The sequence below is a fragment of the Mustelus asterias genome, chromosome 7 (genome assembly GCF_964213995.1).
Source record: "Mustelus asterias chromosome 7, sMusAst1.hap1.1, whole genome shotgun sequence".
Classification (NCBI taxonomy): Eukaryota; Metazoa; Chordata; class Chondrichthyes; order Carcharhiniformes; family Triakidae; genus Mustelus; species Mustelus asterias.
In genome coordinates, this window is record NC_135807.1 from 53,085,638 (window position 1) to 53,105,565 (window position 19,928).

At 43.0% G+C, this 19,928-nt stretch overlaps 1 protein-coding gene across 2 annotated transcripts in view; it reads left to right on the forward strand.

The window, feature by feature from the left end:
* Positions 1-15,765, forward strand: part of dlgap1a (discs, large (Drosophila) homolog-associated protein 1a) — a 188,807-nt gene extending 173,042 nt beyond the window's left edge. For both annotated transcript variants that reach the window (XM_078216067.1, XM_078216065.1), the window contains 3 exons: positions 1,373-1,464; positions 1,726-1,878; positions 15,248-15,765. In XM_078216067.1, coding sequence (XP_078072193.1) covers positions 1,373-1,464; positions 1,726-1,878; positions 15,248-15,463 — 461 coding nt within the window. In that variant the 3' untranslated portion in view covers positions 15,464-15,765. The remainder of the gene's footprint in view (positions 1-1,372; positions 1,465-1,725; positions 1,879-15,247) is intronic.
* Positions 15,766-19,928: the final 4,163 nt, after the last annotated feature.

The window sequence follows — 19,928 nt, forward strand, 5'->3', positions numbered from 1 at the left end:
TCAATTTCTTTGCCTCTGCCTCCTGAAGTCAGCCACGGCAGCCATCTTGGGGTTCTCTCACGATGAGCTGTTTGCCACAGAACTGAAGCGTCAGCCATGGTTCAGTTGGTATCGCTCATGCCTCTGAACCAGAAAGCATGATTCATGGGGAAACCATCCCAGTGAACTGAAATGATCCTATTTCCAATATAATTGCTTTAAAATGTGAGAATTTGCAAAGCCATTCATCTGCAACCCATCGGTTTTCAGAGCCAATCATTTTATCAGTAAAAGAGTGAGTTATTGTGTGTCCTAATGGGCCGGTGTATCTGCAATGACAATATTTGTGCGAGTGATTTCTGTTGGAGACACAATTCGTACTCTGAACCTTATTGGCATCATTTCGTAGCTCCCGTTGAGACTAGAAACATTTATGGAGAAAGTTGATTTGGGTTCAAGTCCTACTCCAAGACTTGTGCATGAAAATCTATGATGATGCTCCAGTGCAGTAGGGAGGGTGTGTTGCACTGTCGTAGGTGCCATCTTTCAGATGAAATGTCCTGTCCGAGGTCCTACCCGCAAACAAAAGAAAGGGATATGAAATGGTTGTGGGAAATTGGCAATCTTGCCAGCCAAGGTACTCGGGCTTGTAGCTTTGTTTTCTATTCTTTGATGATCAATCCCAGAAATTCCCCATTTAGCGACATCCTGGAGCAAGTGAGTGCCCGTTATGCTGCGAACATATACCATTCATTTGGTTGCCTGGGTCTGTGGTAGACAGTAATTGCCAGGATGCATCCCTGCAGATTTTCTAGACAAGTATTTTGAACAAAGTGACACAGTCCAATAGCTCAGAATGTTTATCCCAAGATCTGTGCCAACCAGGAAAGGTTCCAATAACCTACTTTGTGTTGTCAGGTGATCTCAGCTGAGGCTGTGGTACAGGAGCACCAATTGGCCTCAGTATCTTTGGGTTAGGGAGGGGGGGAAAATAACTTGCTGATTACTGTTCAGCAACTCTTGCTCGCTTATGGATGTTGGGTGAAGATAGAATCAGGTGGGAGACAGCAATATCCTGAAAATTTGCTTATACAGATTTAGAATCAAAACTCAGTTGAACTCTCCAGAACTTCGCATAAGTAAGATAATGCAACCTTCTCTTTAACAGAAAATGTAACTGATTTCAGGTTCTCTGAAAACCAGTATCATAACAGTTTCTGCAATGTGCCTTAAATGCTTTTTAACAACCCAAAGCATTTCTTACTTGTGTGACACAGAAGGCGTATTTTCATCCAACATTGACTTTGCTATTAAATTAGATTCTTGCTATGTAGTGTGCAGTTTGTTTGAAGTTCACCGCATATCACTTCCTCCTCTTATTGCTTTACTTTAGTTTTGGGGAAAATCCGAAGTGCAATTGGAAGTGCTCAGCTCTTAATGTCCCAGAAGTTCCAACAATTCAGTGGACTATGTGAAGAAAACATGGTATGTGAATATTACCTTAATCTGCATTCCATCACTCTCGTTCTGGCCAAATTACTGTAACCATGACAGCATTGATTCACCCTAACAGTGACTGACCTGAATAGTTTAATCTCCAGTTAGCTTTTATTTCACTGGTGTAGCAGAATCAATCAAAACAAAAGATCTAATGGTAAAAAATGCATACATATGTGAGACTGCGCGCGCATTCTTAGAAAATAAAATAAGTGCCAAGCTTACATATTCTTTTCCTGCTGTGCACAGAATCCGAATGCTTGTCCTCGACTAACCTCCCAAGACTTGGCAGGATTTTGGGACATGTTGCAGTTGTCTATTGAGAATGTCAGTATGAAATTTGATGAGCTGCACCAACTGAAAGCGAACAATTGGAAGCAGGTGGAACTCCCCGAAAAGAAGGTACCAAGGATATTCCAGATGAACCAACACAAAATGCATTTCTTTAATCCGCAGTGTTGTCAAGTTATTCCTTTAATGCCTTAGTGGTTGCACACATCCATTTTGGGTGGTAATTATAATGGATGCCAAAATCAGGAGAGATTCTGTGCCTATTAATTACCTCGAGCACCGTCTTGTCAAGTAATGCTGCAAAATGGAATTTTAAAGACTTTTTTGGAGTGTTCGACTGGTGCATAGACTGAAATCAGTTAGCTCGGTATGTATCCCAAATAAGACTGTATGGAAGTTCATCGCTAAGGGAAATCAATATCTGAATAATGGGCTGTCTCTCGACATGAGTTTGGGCACAGACCTGGTATATCCCCATGAAGTGGAGAGGCAGGGCAGACAACATCTGAGACCCCTGGGTGACTAAAGAATTAGAGAATAAGATCAAGAAGAAAAAGTGTGCTTATGACACATGTTAGGCGAACAAGAGAACCAGGCTAAATATAGAAGGTTCGGATGGGAAGTGTAAAAGCAAATAAGAGAAGCAGAGAGAATATGGAGAGGCTAGCAGTGAACATAAAGGAATATTCAAAAGTATTCCATAAACACATAAGCAGTAATGGAATGGTAAAAAGGGGAGTGGGTGAATTAAGGGTTTACGCATGAAGGAAGGGAACATAGTCGAGGCCATAGAGTCATAGAGGTTTACAGCATGGAAACAGGCCCTTCGGCCCAACTTGTCCATGCCGCCCTTTTATTTTAAAACCTCTAAGCTAATCCCAATTGCCCACACTTGGCCCATATCCCTCTATACCCATCGTACCCATATAACTGTCGAAATGCTTTTTAAAAGACAAAATTGTACCCGCCTCTACTATTACCTCTGGCAGCTTGTTCCAGACACTCACCACCCTCTGTGTGAAAAAATTGCCCCTGTGGACACTTTTGTATCTCTCCCCTCTCACCTTAAACCTATGCCCTCTAGTTTTAGACTCCCCTACCTTTGGGAAAAGATATTGACTCCCTAGTTGATCTGTGCCCCTCATTATTTTATATATTTTAGAGGTAGCAAATACTTTATATCTGTTCTCACCAAGAAAGAAGATTCTGATCAGGTCCATGGTGAAAGAAGAGATAATTCAGAGAGTTGAAGGGTTTAAAATTGAAACGGAGGAGGTATTGGATACACATTCTGTACTTAGAATTGATAAGACTGCAGGATCGGATGGGATACATCCAAGGATACTGAGGGAAGTGAGAGTGGAAATTGCAGAGACACTGGCCATCTTTTTCCAATCTTCCTTAGGCTCAGGAGTATGCCAGAGGATTGGAGAATTGCAAATGTTCCACCCTTGTTCAAAAATGGTGTCAAGATAAGTCCAGCAACTGCAGGCCTGGCAGTTTAACCTCAGTGTTGGAGAAGCTTCTACAAAAGATAATTCTGGACAAAATTAATTGTCACTTGAGCAAATGCAGGTTAATTAAATAAGGGTGCACAGATTTGATGAGTGCAAATTGTGTTTAACTAACTTGCTGGGGTTCTTTAGCGACATAAAAGAGAGTGTTGATGAAGGTAATTTTGTTGATGTGGTGTACATGGACTTCCAGAAGGCATTTGATAAAGTGCCACACAACAGACTTGTGGGCAAAGGTATAACTCATGGAATAGAAGGAACAGTAGCAACATTGACATGAAGCTGATTTTCCGAGCCTCGGGCACAGTGTGAGGCCGGTGAGAATCACTCCTGGTATCCATTAGCAGAGACCAAGCGTGATGGCCATGTCATAGGGCTCAGAAACCATTGAAACCCCCAGGTAGTCGGGAAAATGTCTGGCAAGTGCCCATCTGGCTGTGCCCATCTGGTACTCTGGCAGTGCCAGTTGTGCAGTGCCATTTGCCAGGGGCAGTGCTAAAGGGTGGGACTTGAACAGAAGCTATGACGGGAGTGGGGTTGTGAAGGATGGGGAGCTGTGAAGGGGCAGGGCATGATGGGGGGGAATGTCGGGAGTCATGATGGGGCACCAATTGGGAAAGCTCCAGTGCCCCATGTTGGCGATCCATGTTGGGGAGGGGCTGGAGAAATACGCCGCCGATAATGGAGGAAGGTGCTGATGTCAGAGGGGAGGGGGTTTCCCAGTGATCAGAGGACCCTTTCAAAATGGCGCCCGATCGCTTTGCAGCCAGGGTCACCACTATGTTTAGGCCCTGCCCCTCCCAGAACTCATCACTCTCCCAAAAAATGACTAAGTGCAGGACAATTGCTGTCCGAACTACACTGGACAGACCAACGCGGATTGCTCTGCTTTTCTCGCCATTATGACACTTTGTTGTTTTTTGGGACGATCATGGCCCTTATGTTTACATAGGGTGGAATGTCAGATGCCAGCCAGGAGTGGGTTAGAATAGTGAAGTCTGTAGGTAACAAAGTCATTGATGAGGCATAGATAGTTGGATTTTTACAATAATAAGACCATAATGAATAGGAACAGGCAGTGGCTGTTGAGCCTGCTCTGTCATTCACTAGGGTCCAACATTCTTCACATCCACTTTTCTGCCTTTTCCCCATAACCCTTGGTTCCCTTACTCATCAAAAATCTGTCTATCACAGCCTTAAATATACACAAGAGATGGGATTTTACAACCTTGCTCGTCCTGAAACCGTAAAATCCCGAGGTCAACGGACCTTCCCATTGTCCACCCCTCACCTGCTCCGATTCCTGTGGTGGCAGGGCGGTAAAATTCCGGCCAAGGACCCTGTTTCCACAGCTCTCTGTAGCAAGGAGTTCCAAAGATTCTCAACCCTCTGTGATAAGAAATTCCTCCTCATCTCAGTCTTAAATTGGTGTCTCTTTATTATATCTTTGAGCTTCATCTGCATCATTACTATTGATATTAGATTCTTAATCCAGATTTGTTTGTTTTTTCACTGCACATTCTATCATACTCTAACAACTTTCATCCTGCATCCCAGTTCACCAAAAATAGTAAATGTTTCTTTTGCCATATTTCTACATCATGCTGTGTCTTCTGAAACACCCTTTTGGCCCTCCACTTTAAACAAGATTTAACCTCCCTCCTGACCCTCTTCCTTTTCCCTGTTCCTCTCTCCTAAACCTCCTCTTCCCCATTCAGTATCTACTTCCCTATAAAGCATTAATCTGAGGCATCTGTGATGAGATGGAAGTATATTCAGTTGTCAGACATTGCTTCACAACTTCTACAACACCACAAGGACCCATTCAGAAGTGCTGAAAACCAGTAAGTGTCCAAATCAGGTATTACCCTGCACAGGAGTATCAGATGGGACCTTCATTTGTTTAAAAGAATGCTAAAGATAGTTAGTGATTCACATGCTTTCTAAAGACTTAGTTCATTATTATTTTAGTTTTATGGCTGCCCTACATGTCAAGATCATTGTAGCCTTTCATTGTTAATGTTTCAATTGTGTTGCCTACAAATTATGGATAGATTTTCCCTCCTCCAAATTCAGTTCAGATCGAGGTACTTAATTTAAATAAACTTGTAAAATAAACTTATGTTTGTGTTCAGAACTCCCAAATATTATATACATGTGACAAAATGTAGCACACTTAACACTGTTGATTATAATCAATATATTTATTTCAACTCATATAAACTCAGGATTATCCTGCCATTCTTGCAATATTCTCTGATTCACAAACACACAAAAAAACATGATTTTACTATTCATGTAGTGTTAGTCTGTAATTTTTGCTGTAATTTTTTGTGGTACATTGGCACTGTAGGGGCAGCACAGTGGCACAGTGGTTAGCACTGCTGCCTCACAGGGCCAGGGACCAGGCTTCAATTCTGGCCTTAGGTCACTGTCTGTGTGGAGTTTGCACATTCTCCCCGTGTCTGCATCGCTCTCCTCCAGGTGCTCCAGTTTCCTCCCACAGTTCAAAGATGTGCAGGTTAGGTGAATTGGCCATGCTAAATTGTTCCTTAGTGTCAGGGTGATTGGCAGGGTAAATACGTGGGGTTACGGAAATAGGCCCTGGGTGGCATTGTTGTCGGTGCAGGCTTGATGGGCCAAATGGCCTCCTTCTGCACGACAGGGATTCTATGATTTGTGCCGCTCTGAAGCATAGAAAACAAGAAGGTCCCAGGCTCAACCTTCAACTGCACGGAGTTAGCAATGAAGCTAGTGAGATGCTACAATTTGACCAAATCTCTCTGGACTTGGCAGGGCAGAAATATAGCCAAGGCCTTTGCTCCTAATTGCTATCCAATGATCCTGGTTGAAAGTGTGCATTAGGATATTGAGTAAAGACAGAATTACGCTTAACTGTAATGTAGCCCCCTCTCCACCTCCATGATTGAAGGCTTTCCAATATTAATAAATATGCAGAGTGTGATATTTAAATAAAATCATAGAAATCATAGATAAAATGACGGAACAGAATGCTTCATGTGTATGTGAAACATTACCCAAGTATGAGCTTTTCTTATAGGCAAAGATGGGGGAAAGGGAATAAAATGGGATGGAAATAATTTGCTTTTAAAACAAAGGTTTTTAAAAATTGTTTCTTTCAATGTCAGATTTCTTCAGCCAAGACAAGAAAGGATTTGATACAGTCAAACATGAATAGCCAGTGAATAGTTGTATTAAACTGAGCTATTTAGATGAACAGTAAAAATGAGCTATTTAGATGTCACTATTACAATTTAGATGGACAGCACATTAGCATCTCAAAACATAAGAAATGTAGCAACTTGTCTACATCTTGAGAAGGAAATGGCATGGCTAAGTAATTAGCATATATACTTTTAAATGTAAAATACTTACCACAGTGGTCCATGTATTTGAAAAATTGAAATTTCCCTTTGATGCTCTGAATCCCACCTCAAAAGGATGCTGTCTGCCAACAACAGGGAACTAAAAATACATTTTTTAGTCGCATGTAAGTTTATTTTATGTTGATACTTATCACCCTTCATGTTGCTAGGTCCTGGCATACACCTGCTCCACAGCTAAATTTACAAAAGCGGATCACGAGTAGGAGTAAAACATTGCAGATGCTGGCAATCGGTCATAAAAACTGAAAATGGTGGAAACACTTAGCAGGTCAGGCAACATCTGTGGAGAAAGAAACCAAAATTGAATTTTCACAGGGATAGGGAGGTTCTCCTTCTTAATGAAAATAGTGCCACAGACCCAAATCTGCACTCACCCGTTCCCCCCATACCCACTGCCTGAACCTAACACACCATTTTAGCAGGAGGGAGATTTTCTTTTAATATTCATTCGTAGGATATGGGTGTCGCTGGCTGGCCAGCATTTATTGTCCATCCCTAGTTGCCCTTGAGAAGATGGTGGTGAGTTGCTTTCTTGAATCGCTGCAACCCATGTGCTGTGGGTTGACCCACAATGCCACCAAGGAGGGAATTCCATGATTTTGACCCAGCGACTCTGAAGGAACGGCGATATATTTCCAAGTCAGGAAAGTGAGTGGCTTGGAGGGGAACTTGCAGGTGGTGGTGTTCCCGTGTATGTGCTGCCCTTGTCCTTCTAGATGGAAGTGGTCATGGGTTTGGAAGGTGCTGTCTAAGGATCTTTGGTGAATGGCTGCAATGCATCCAGTAGATTAGGACAAGTTCCAATTTTCCTGGCCATATCCCTGGCTAATGGAGGCAACTGCATATGTTAAAGTGCAGCTGGCTCCATCTGCTCTGACTTCTGCTAGTGGGATGTCCAAAAGACAATTTGTGCACTTTAGACTTGGGGAGAGGTCTAAACATAACAATGTTCTTTAAAGAGGTAGGATACCCTTTTGGAGGGTAAGTTGCCCTTTTGGATATAGTGCTGGGGCAGCTTTTAGAGAGGTCAGGTCCCTTTGAAGAGGTCAAATGTTCTTTGAAGAGGTCAGGTGCTCTTTGGGATTGTTAAATGTAGACATGAATGCGTTTTTAAAATATTTAAACGCATTGGAACTGTCAGACTTATTCGAGCTGTCAACAGTGCTGTCAAAGAGAGTTGTCAAGCTGTGAAGGCATTTAAATCACCTACTATTTAGATATTTGGGGGGAAAATCCTGCAGTGTTTTAAAAATATCAGTGCTTGCTATTTCTGACTGACTGTTGACATAAACCTAGGTGTTATCAGTACAGGATTAGTGCTGCAAGACTGATTTCATTGCCTATCAGCATTACAGTGGGGTGTCAGTTCACATTTTTATTATAGAGTCATAGAGGTTTACAGCACGGAAACAGGCCCTTCGGCCCAACTTGTCCATGCCGCCCTTTTTTTTAAAAACCCCTAAACTAATCCCAATTGCCCGCATTTGGCCCATATCCCTCTATACCCATCGTACCCATGTAACTATCTGAAGGCTTTTTAAAAGATAAAATTGTACCCACCTCTACTACTACCTCTGGCAGCTTGTTCCAGACACTCACCATCCCCTGTGTGAATAAATTGTCCCTCTGGACACTTTTGTATCTCTCCCCTTAAACCTATGCCCTCTAGTTTTAGACTCCCCTACCTTTGGGAAAAGATATTGACTATCTACCTTGTCTATGCCCCTCATTATTTTATAGACCTCTATACGCTCAGCCTCCTATGCTCCAGTGAAAAAAGTCCCAGTCTATTCAGCCTCTCCTTATAACTCAATCCATCAAGTCCCGGTAGCATCCTAGTGAATCTTTTCTGCACTCTTTCTAGTTTAATAATATCCTTTCTATAATAGGGTGACCAGAATTGCACACAGTATTCCAAGTGTGGCCTTACCAATGTCTTGTATAACTTCAACAAGACGTCCCAACTCCTGTACTCAATGTTCTGACCGATGAAACCAAGCATGCCGAATGCCTTCTTCACCACTCTGTCCACCTATGACTCCACTTTCAAGGAGCTATGAATATGTACCCCTAGATCTCTTTGTTCTGTAACTCGCCCCAACGCCCTACCATTAACTGAGCAAGTCCTGCCCTGGTTCAACCTACCAAAATGCATCACCTCGCATTTGTCTAAATTAAACTCCATCTGCCATTCGTCAGCCCACTGGCCCAATTGATCAAGATCCCGTTGCAATTGGAGATAACTTTCTTCGCTGCCCACTATGCCACCAATCTTGGTGTCATCTGCAAACTTACTAACCATGCCCCCTATATTCTCATCCAAATCATTCATATAAATGACAAATAACAGTGGGCCCAGCATTGATCCCTGAGGCACACCGCTGGTCACAGGCCTCCAGTTTGAAAAACAACTCTCTACAACCACCCTCTGGCTTCTGTCAAGAAGCCAATTTTGTATCCATTTAGATACCTCACCCTGGACCCCGTGAGATTTAACTTTATGCAACAACCTACCATGCGCTACCTTGTCAAAGGCCTTGCTAAGGTCTATGTGGACAACATCAACTGCACTGCCCTCATCTACCTTCTTGGTTACCCCTTCAAAAAACTCAATTAAATTTGTGATGTGGAGATGCTGGCATTAAACTGGGGTGGGCACAGTAAGAAGTCTCACAACACCAGGTTAAAGTCCAACAGGTTTATTTGGTATCACGAGCTTTCGGAGCACTGCTCCTTCCTCAAGTGAAAGAGCAGCGCTTTGAAAGCTCGTGATGCCAAATAAACCTGTTGGACTTTAACCTGGTGTTGTAAGACTTCACATTTTTATTTACGCCACCCAATATTTATAAAGTCTTTGAAGTGGCATTTATAAAAACAAGGATTTATATTCAAAGAGAGTTAAATATCCTCAGACATCTTTAACCTCTCTTTGCACCAATCTGAGGTCCCTATCTGCTTCAAGGAGACAACCATCATTCTGGTACCAAAGAAAAGCCAGGCAGCATGACTTAATGACTATCGTCCGGTGGCTCTGATATCCATCCTTATGAAGTGCTTCGAAAGGTTAGTCATGGCACAAATCAATTCCAGCCTCCCAGATTGCCTGGATCCACTACAGTTCACCTACCACCACAACAAGTCCACAGCAAACGCCATCTCCCTGGCCCTGCACCCAGCCCTGGAACACCTAGATAACAAGGACACTTTTGTCAGACTCCTATTCATAGACTACAGCTCAGCCTTTAACACCACTATTTCTACAAATCTCATCTCCAAACTCCATGGCCTGGGGCTCGGCTCCTCCCTCTACGACTGGATCCTGGACTTCCTAATCCACAGACCACAATCAGTAAAGGCTAGGCAACAACACCTCCTCCACGATCATCCTCAGTTTTTGTCCTCAACCGTTTAATATACTCCTCATACACCTATGACTATGCGGCCAAATTCTCCTCCAACTCGATTCTCAAGTTTGCTGACGACACCACCGTAGTGGGTCAGATCTCAAACAATGACGAGACAGAGTACAGGAATGAGATAGAGAATCTGGTGAACTGGTGCGACGATAATAATCTCTCCCTGAATGTCAACAAAGCGAAAGAGATAGTCCTCGACTTCAGGAAACGTAGAGGAGAACATGCCCCTGTCTACATCGCAAGGGGGACAAAGTGGAAATAGTCGAGAACTTCAAGTTTCTAGGTGTCCAGATCACCAACAACCTGTCCTGGTCCCCCCATGCCAACATTATAGTTAAGAAAGCCCACCAACGCCTCTACTTTCTCAGAAGACTAAGGAAATTTGGCATGTCAGCTACGACTTTCACCAACATTTACAGATGTACCATAGAAAGCATTCTTGCTGGTTGTATCACAGCTTGGTATGTCTCCTGCTCTCTCCAATGCCACAAAAAACTACAAAGGCTCATGAATGTAGCCCAATCCATCACGCAAACCAGCCTCTCATCCATTGACTCTATCCACACTTCCCGCTGCCTCGGAAAAGCAGCCAGCATAATTAAGGACCCCACGCACCTGGACATTCTCTCTTCCACCTTGTTCCATCGGGGAAAAAAATACAAAAGTCTGAGGACATGTACCAACCAACTCAAAAACAGCTTCTTCCCTGCTGATTTCAGACTTTTGAATGGACCTACCTCATATTACATTGATCTTTCTCTGCACCCTAGCAATGACTGTAACACTACATTCTTCACTCTCTCCTTTCCATCTCTATGAACGGTATGCTTTGTCTGTAAAGCACACAAGAAACAATACTTTTCACTGAATACCAATACGTGCGACAATAATAAATCAAATCAAAATCAGATATAGTGAATGGATTTTTATCAATGAGAATGTTATTTTTTGAAATAGTGAATTCATTAATAAACAGTTAAGAACTCTGTTTAATCTCAGCATAAGTCCTGAGGTCTTTCCATGTTGGATACTGGATGAGTTGGCATGGAGGCAAAGAGTGGTGGATGAGAGTCATGGATTGTCAAGAGCTGTCACTAAGTTGGTAACGGTGCTGTAAAAGGCAAGTGTAGAGGGCACAGATTGACTTGGAGGATATGAAAGACGATGGGGATTGGTGGAGGGGCAAAGGTTGGCATTGGACAAGATAACAGGGCTATGGACATGGATAGGGGGCATGAGGCAGCATGGATTGGCATAGATTGGGACATAGGGAATGTATGGGGATGAGGGCTGTTTTTTTTTCATTGCTTCAATAAAGTGCAAGGGCACTGAGGCCAACCTTTCGTCCAATCCCCGCCTCTGCATCTGGTAGCTTCTGAACTCCTTCTGGGGTGGCAACTGCCAATCCCATTTTCACCCAACCCTTGGAACGGAAATCTGACTTTAGGGAGGGTAGAACATGGGAGGCCAGCAAGGAGTGGATTATAATGATCAAGTCTAGAGAAAATAAAACCTGGTTCAGCCGAGATCAGAAGAGCTTTGTGCAATGTTATGGAGGTGGTTTTGGTGATGGTGCAGATATGGGATCGGAACTTTGTCTCAGAGTCAAACACTCTGGTTCAGCATCAGTAAGTTGCCAGAGACCGGGATGGAGTCAGAAATGGAAATTTGTGACAGTGCTGAAAAACAATGGTTTGTCACTTGCCAACCTTTCCCTGGGGATAATTTCTGCTCACCCAGCACTGAATATCAGACGAACAGTTGAGAAAGTTGGTTGTGAGATGGAACTGGCATCTTCAATGCACATGGGGAAACTCGTGCTGTGTTTTTGGATAATATCACTGAGGAGCAGCATGTAGATGAGAACTAGGAAGGAATTAGATCCTTGGGATCTAGATAACAGAAATAAGTGCCGGAATTCTACCGCCTCGCCTGCCCGAGGCTCATAAGATCCCGCCCGAGGCCAACGGAGAATGTGGATCTGCGAGCCTCATCCGTGGCGTGAAATTCTGGTAAACATGGGGGGTGTGGGAAGAGGAACCATAACCCTTTGTTTCTCACTCCACAGATTCTGCCTGGCCTGCTGAATGTTTCCTGAATCTTCTGTTTTTTATTTGTAGGAGTACGGTACTACAGTTGGCGTCATCATTTCCTTGGGCTGGGGTTGGGAAGAATTGGTTAGTGCTCCTATATTCGATTGTGATCTGGTAACTGATGTTGGCTGTTAACGGATGAAGATGACAAAATTTAATTGAGCTGAAATTCCCCCCCCCACCCCTGGAATTATCAAATAGTCTGTCAACAGTCACGGTGTAGATTGACACTTGGCAAATATATCATTATGATATCTCAAGAAAGGGAGGAAGAATGAAGCACAGAGTGTACCTGTAGCTCTGCAGCCTTGTACTCAACTTCACATTCTTGGGAAATAATAGTTAAGTCAAGAACAGTATTTTACAGTTCAGCAAACAAACATGAGCATTACCCGATCAGACTATCTGTCATGTTCCTTCCTGCTTTGGAAAGATACTATTTAGTTGTTGGTATTGTACCCATGGAACCAGACCAAGTTAGGAGAGGAGAGAAAATTAAACTTGCAGAAAGAATTCTACTGTTATAGAGCTGTGACTCTGGAGCAACAGTTCTGAATAGGAGAGGAACAGACTTCTATTTACTGTTGTCATTTTCATAAATGACCTGGATGAGGAAGTGGAGGGATGGGTTGGTAAGTTTGCTGACGACACCAAGGTAGGTGGTGTTGTGGATAGTTTGGAGGGATGTCAGAAGTTGCAGCGAGACATAGATAGAATGCAAGACTGGGCGGAGAAGTGGCAGATGGACTTCAACCCGGATAAGTGTGTAGTGATCCATTTTGGCAGATCCAATGGGATGAAGCAGCAGTATAATATGAAGGGTACCATTCTTAGCAGTGTAGAGGATCAGAAGGACCTTGGGGTCCGGGTCCATAGGACTCTTAAATCGGCCTCGCAGGTGGAGGATGCGGTCAAGAAGGCGTACGGCGTACCAGCCTTCATTAATCGAGGGATTGAGTTTAGGAGTCGGGAGATAATGCTGCAGCTTTATAGGACCCTGGTTAGACCCCACTTGGAGTACTGCGCGCAGTTCTGGTCACCTCATTACAGGAAAGATGTTGAAGCCATTGAAAGGGTGCAGAGGAGATTTAGAAGGATGTTGCCTGGATTGGGGGGCATGCCTTATGAGGATAGGTTGAGGGAGCTTGGTCTCTTCTCCCTGGAGAGACGAAGGATGAGAGGTGACCTGATAGAGGTTTACAAGATGTTGAGAGGTCTGGATAGGGTAGACTCTCAGAGGCTATTTCCAAGGGCTGAAATGGTTGCTACGAGAGGACACAGGTTTAAGGTGCTGGGGGGTAGGTACAGAGGAGATGTCAGGGGTAAGTTTTTCACTCAGAGGGTGGTGGGTGAGTGGAATCGGCTGATGTCGGTGGTGGTGGAGGCAAACTCGTTGGGGTCTTTTAAGAGACTTCTGGATGAGTACATGGGATTTAATGGGATTGAGGGCTATAGATAGGCCTAGAGGTAGGGATATGATCAGCGCAACTTGTGGGCCGAAGGGCCTGTTTGTGCTGTGGCTTTCTATGTTCTATGTTCTACACACAGCTCGTTTCAGAACCACAGGACATCCCAGAACACATCACAGCCTGTTAACTACTTTTGAAATGTAGTCACTGCTTTTTAGGTTTATCTATTAGTGTCACAAGTAGGTTTACAACACCGCAATGAAGTTACTGTGAAAATCCCCTAGTGGCCACACTCCAGCACCTGTTCGGGTACACTGAAGAAGAATTTAGCATGGCCAATACACCTAACCACCTAACCACCTAATGGCCAAGACAATACACCTGTGGACTGTGGTACGAAACTGGAACATAAGAACTAGGAGCAGGAATAGGCCATTTGGCCCCTCGAGCCTGCTCTGTCATTCAATAAGATCATGGCTGATCTTTTCGTGGACTCAGCTCAACTTACCCGCCCGCTCACCATAACCCTTAATTCCTTTACTGTTCAAAAATCTATCTTTGCCTTAAAAACATTCAACGAGATAGCCTCAACTGCTTCGCTGGGCAGGGAATTCCACAGATTCCCAACCCTTTGGGTAAAGAAGTTCCTCCTCAACTCAGTCCTAAATCTGCTCACCCTCATTTTGAAGCTTTGGCCCCTAGTTCTGGTAAGCTGTGGAGCACCCAGAGGAAACCCATGCAGACACAGGGAGAACATGCAGACTCCACACAGAGAGTGATCCAAGCCGGGAATCGAACTTGGCTCCCTGTTGCTGTGAGGGAGCAGTGCTAACCATCGTGCCACCCTGTAATATAGCAGCAGTCAATTTTTGCATAGCAAGATCTCACAAGAATACAAGAGAGGCATGAATGGATACCCTCTTTTAGTGATTTTGGTTGAAAGATAAATGCTGACCAGGGTTCTGGGAGAACTCCTTTGCTCTCCGACTAATGCCATGGTCTTATTTACATTCACCCAAGAGACCAAACAGGGCCTCAGTTTAATGTGTCATCTGATACTTGGCCGCCGTCAACAGATAGTGAGTGCAGCACTCCTTCAACACCGCACTGAAGTGTCAAACTGGATTATATGCTGAAATCTCTGGCATCTTCAATAACCTGGCTCAGGGTGCTACCAATGAGCTAAGGTTGAATTTAAACAAATAATTAAGAAACATGACAAATAGTCTGACCAGTTAATGCTCAAGTTTGTTTGCTTAATTGTAAAATACTATTTCTGACTTCACTATTACTTCCCAAGAATCTGAAGTTGAGTACAAGGCTGCAGAGCTACAAGAACATTCTGTGCTTCATTCTTCCTCCCTTTCTTGAGATATCATAATGATATGGTGTAACTGGGCAACAGTGAGAAAGATAATTGTTGTGTGAATTGGTTATATGCTGGTGTCAATTCTTGCTCTATAAAGTGAGTAATTTTTGATAATGACTTGATACGTTTTCTTAAAGGGAGAGCAACAATGTTGCCAGGTGCTGTATGCATCTAATAATTGTGTGAAATGGTGTCGCTGTGATTTGTTACACCGAGCTGAAGAAGAGAATCATTTCTAAGTCACTCACATACTACTGTATTTCTTACTGCAGGAGAAAAGGATTCCCCCTCCCGTGCCAAAGAAACCGCCAAAGGGTCAAGTTCCCCTCAAACGTGAGAAATCGCTGGAAGCCACTGAGAAACAGAGGCAGGAGGCACGGAAGCGCCTGATGGCTGCCAAACGGGCAGCATCTGTGCGACAGAACTCTGCCACAGAGAGTGCGGACAGCATCGAGATCTATATCCCAGAGGCCCAGACCAGACTATAAGCCACACCGGCTCGTAACTGTGATCACTTTACAATCACAGAGCGAGTTGTTTGTAGCATATTCATGTTACAGGTTCATTAGAGATACAACCAAGTGTTTGTATCCCTTTAAGCCCCATCGGAGCATTAAAAATCAGGACAGTTATGAGCAGGTGTGGCATTCTTAATAAACCCAGGAAAAGGATTGTAATCTGCTCTAACATATTCCACCATTAATGTAGCTACATAAAATACTTGCTAACTGCCATGTCATTTGCATGGCTTCACATTAATTGTTGTTGCTGTTGCATTTTTGTAATTTCTGTATTCTGGCTCCACTGAATCATTCATATATATAGTTAAGTTTCAATTACTGACAGTAGTTCAAATACAATTAAGAAACAGAAACATTAAAATTTATGTGTGCACAGCAATAGAAAACACTTTAATACTGCTGAGAGGTCTTTTGGGAAATTGATGTCTTCCTAAGTATTGATGTTAGAATTTAGGACCATGATTATTATTTCAGAATAGATGAGTGCATAACTCTTATCACCTCACATTTTTGTAACTGGATTTTGACAGCAGTGAACCGTAAATGTGCTAACAGCACTATGAACAATGGGCAAGGAACAGTTGTCTTTGTCTTGGTTCTTGAAGTGCTTCACAAGCACAGGGGTTAGCAGCGATGAATTAAATGAAAACTAAAATCTTGAGTGGCAGATTTTAAAGATGTCCCATGGATTGTCCATCTGCTCAAGCAGTTGTTACAAAAGGTCAGTAGTGGCTGGGAAGGAGAATCTTTTTATAACGAGCAAAATGGGATAGTTGCAGGCAACTCTTTAGATAAATTGAGTAAATGAAAGCCATGAGTTAAATGGGCTTCCTAATCTTTGTGTTCCCTACTTCCATGTAAATTCAAGAATAGCATTGGAGTGTTTAACTGCACATTTTAATTGACAGTAGTTTAGTAAGAGCTTATGGAAATAGGAAAATCTATGAGATAAACATGTCACTGTAAATGAGCCATTTGGGTGATGCAGTGAATATACAGTATATACTTTTGAAAGGTATTGCCAATCGTGATTATGATGTTTATTTACGGAGGAGAGGGTCTGCTTCTGAAATTCACCAGATAAGGGCTAGTTAGTGATTCTTTGCCGTATCTTGAGAACAAACTGATCTGATCCTATCAGGTGTCTGACATTTTTTTAACTTCGTCTTTTATCAATTTCCCTTTGATCTACAATACCCAATATGTCACTGTTACGATTTGTACATGCTTTTGATTGAAATGTGTCCAATGATGTAGCTGCTAGAGTAAAATTACCAGTTATAAGTAATGTACTTTTGTCAATGTGCTAAGCTCTTTCATTTTCTATGATTACACTTTAAAGAACGTGGAGATCTGGGCTGGTAATGCATTTGCCTAAATGCATTAATCTGTGCCTATTATATATATATATATACATATGTGATATGAAAATAATTTCCTTTTATAAAAGAAGCAAATAAGTGTTTTTTTTTGTCTAGACAGAAATGTTTCCCCTCAGTTCCTCTGTGCTGCCCAATCCCTGAAAACACATGCTTTGCTCAGAGTTATTGGGTGAGAGAGCCCATGTTAAATGTACATTGTACTGCATCACTATTCAATCACCTGGAAACAATCATATGAAGTTTCAAAGACGATCCTGTTCGTATGTGGTGAACCTTTACTGTGAATTTGGAGGACGACAAACCTGAATAATTTGTTGGAAAAAGGTACTTTCTGTATCTCGGTTCCATTGGTGGCATTTCCTTGTCCTCTGCACTTGTGGCCTAAATAATTGGCTCCAGCCTCTCTCATAACTCTGTATCCACCTGGGCTTAATAGAGCAATATGTGGATGTCACCCTGCACTCCTTTTTAATACAAATATCAATCTGTAGAACTGTTCTACCAGAATACATTGACTGCTTGTGAAAGTCAGTAACTGTGAATAATGTTACTTCCCATGGCGTATGGTAAGGAAAAGTTGATTATTTGTGCAACCCAAGATTAAAAGCTTGCGGCAACTGGGTCCAATAAAATTCCCTAAGTATCCCGTCATAAGTCAGATTTCAAGATGAAAGTTATATTTAAGAATTTTTTTTTGTTACCTCATTTATATTTATTCTTTAAATAGAATCCTTAACTTATCGATGACTAAAGAAATTTCTCTGAAATTCACATCAGTTGCAGTACGGGATACTGAACAGAAAGTAAATTATTAATGAAATCTGAAATGGATTCCTACCTAATTTCAAAATAGTTTGTGCATTGGTAGAGTGTAATTATTCAATTAAAGTTTTCTGTAAATAATTGGATGTTTCCCATGATGTAAAAAAATTACTTAATTAAAATGATGTACACTTACATTTCTGAGTTATGTGTTGTCTGAAGCCCTTTTTCATTGTGATCTTCTGTCTTATTCTGAAAGCACAGACTCCTAAGGGAGTACTACTACAGACACTGGCAACAATTCAGATCCTTCCTTCGGGTGACCATTCTGCATACACATCCTTAGATAATGATTACCAGCAACCTAATTAACCCAAAATGACAAGACTACCAAGCCACCACATGGCACCCAAACAGCAATTTTCCAGCATGGGGGAAGAAAATCAGAAAGGAATATTCATGCTAATTTTCCCCTTTGCTAAAAGTGCAATTGCTAACTGCAGCACCATTGATCCTGACCCATATGAGTCAATCTTGGTCTACAAAGAACAAAGAACAATACAGCACAGGAACAGGTCCTTCGGCCCTCCAAGCCCGCGCCGCTCCCTGGTCCAAACTAGACCATTCTTTTGTATCCCTCCATTCCCACTCTGTTCATGTGGCTATCTAGATAAGTCTTAAACGTTCCCAGTGTGTCCGCCTCCACCACCTTGCCCAGCAGCGCATTCCAGGCCCCCACCACCCTCTGTGTAAAATACGTCCTTCTGATATCTGTGTTAAACCTCCCCCCCTCACCTTGAATCTATGACCCCTCGTGAACGTCACCACCGACCTGGGAAAAAGCTTCCCACCGTTCACCCTATCTATGCCTTTCATAATTTTATACACCTCTATTAGGTCACCCCTCATCCTCCGTCTTTCCAGTGAGAACAACCCCAGTTTACCCAATCTCTCCTCATAACTAAGCCCTTCCATACCAGGCAACATCCTGGTCTCTATGTGTCTTGTTCACTTTGGTCATAAGAATGAAATGTCGAATATTTTTTAAAAGGTAGCTTGGAGGTCTCAATGCTCAAGTTTTAAAAGTTTATTTATTAGTGTCACAAGTGAGCTTACATTAACACTGCAATGAAGTTACTGTGAAAATCCTCAAGTCGCCACACTCCGGCATCAGTTCGGGAACACCGAGGAGAATTTAGCATGGCCAATGCACCTAACCAGCATGTCTTTTGGACTGTGGGAGGAAACCGGAAAACCCAGAGGAAACCCATACAGACACAGGGAGACTCCACTCAGACAGTGACCCAAGCCAGGAATCGAACCCAGGTCCCTGGCGCTGTGAGGCAGCAGTGCCACTGTGCCGCCCATAAATAGATTTGGATGTGTTCAAGCAAGGAACACAAAGTCAGCATGCAAGTGCAGCAAACAATTAGGCAAAAGGTACGTTGGTGTTTATTGCAAGTGGATCGGGGTACAAGAATAAAGAGATCATGCAACAATTGTACAGAGCTTTTGTAAGACACATCTAGAGTAGTGTGTGCAGTTTTGGTCTCCAAATGTAGGAACGGATATACTTACATTCAGTATACTGAAGGTCCACTCAATTAATCCTTGGGGGATGAGGGGGTTGACCTGTGATATCAGACTGAGTAAATTGGGCTTATGTTCTCCGAAATCTAGAAGAATGAGAGGCGGCCTCATTGAAACCTACAAAATTCTGATGGGGCTTGATAGGGTAGACTATGAGGCTGGAATTTTCAGGCCGTTCACACCAGTGGGATCATAGAAATCATAGAAATCATAGAAACCCAACAGTGCAGAAGGAGGCCATTTGGCCCATCGAGTCTGCACCGACCACAATCCCACCCAGGCCCTACCCCCACATATTTTACCTGCTAATCCCTCTAACCTACACGTCTTAGGACTCTAAGGGGCAATTTTTAACCTGGCCAATCAACCTAACCCGCACATCTTTGGACTGTGGGAGGAAACCGGAGCACCCGGAGGAAACCCACGCAGACACGAGGAGAATGTGCAAACTCCACACAGACAGTGACCCGAGCCGGGAATCGAACCCAGGACCCTGGAGCTGTGAAACAGCAGTGCTAACCACTGTGCTACCGTGCCGCCGATCTTCCAGTCCCGCTGATGGTGCACCCCCGCGGCAAGTTTCCCAGCAGTGAGGGTCACATTCAACAGGAAATCCCATTGACAAAGGTGGGCCATCTTGTTGCATGGAAAATCCCATCCTGAGAGATTATTTCCACTGGTCAGAGAATCTAAAACAT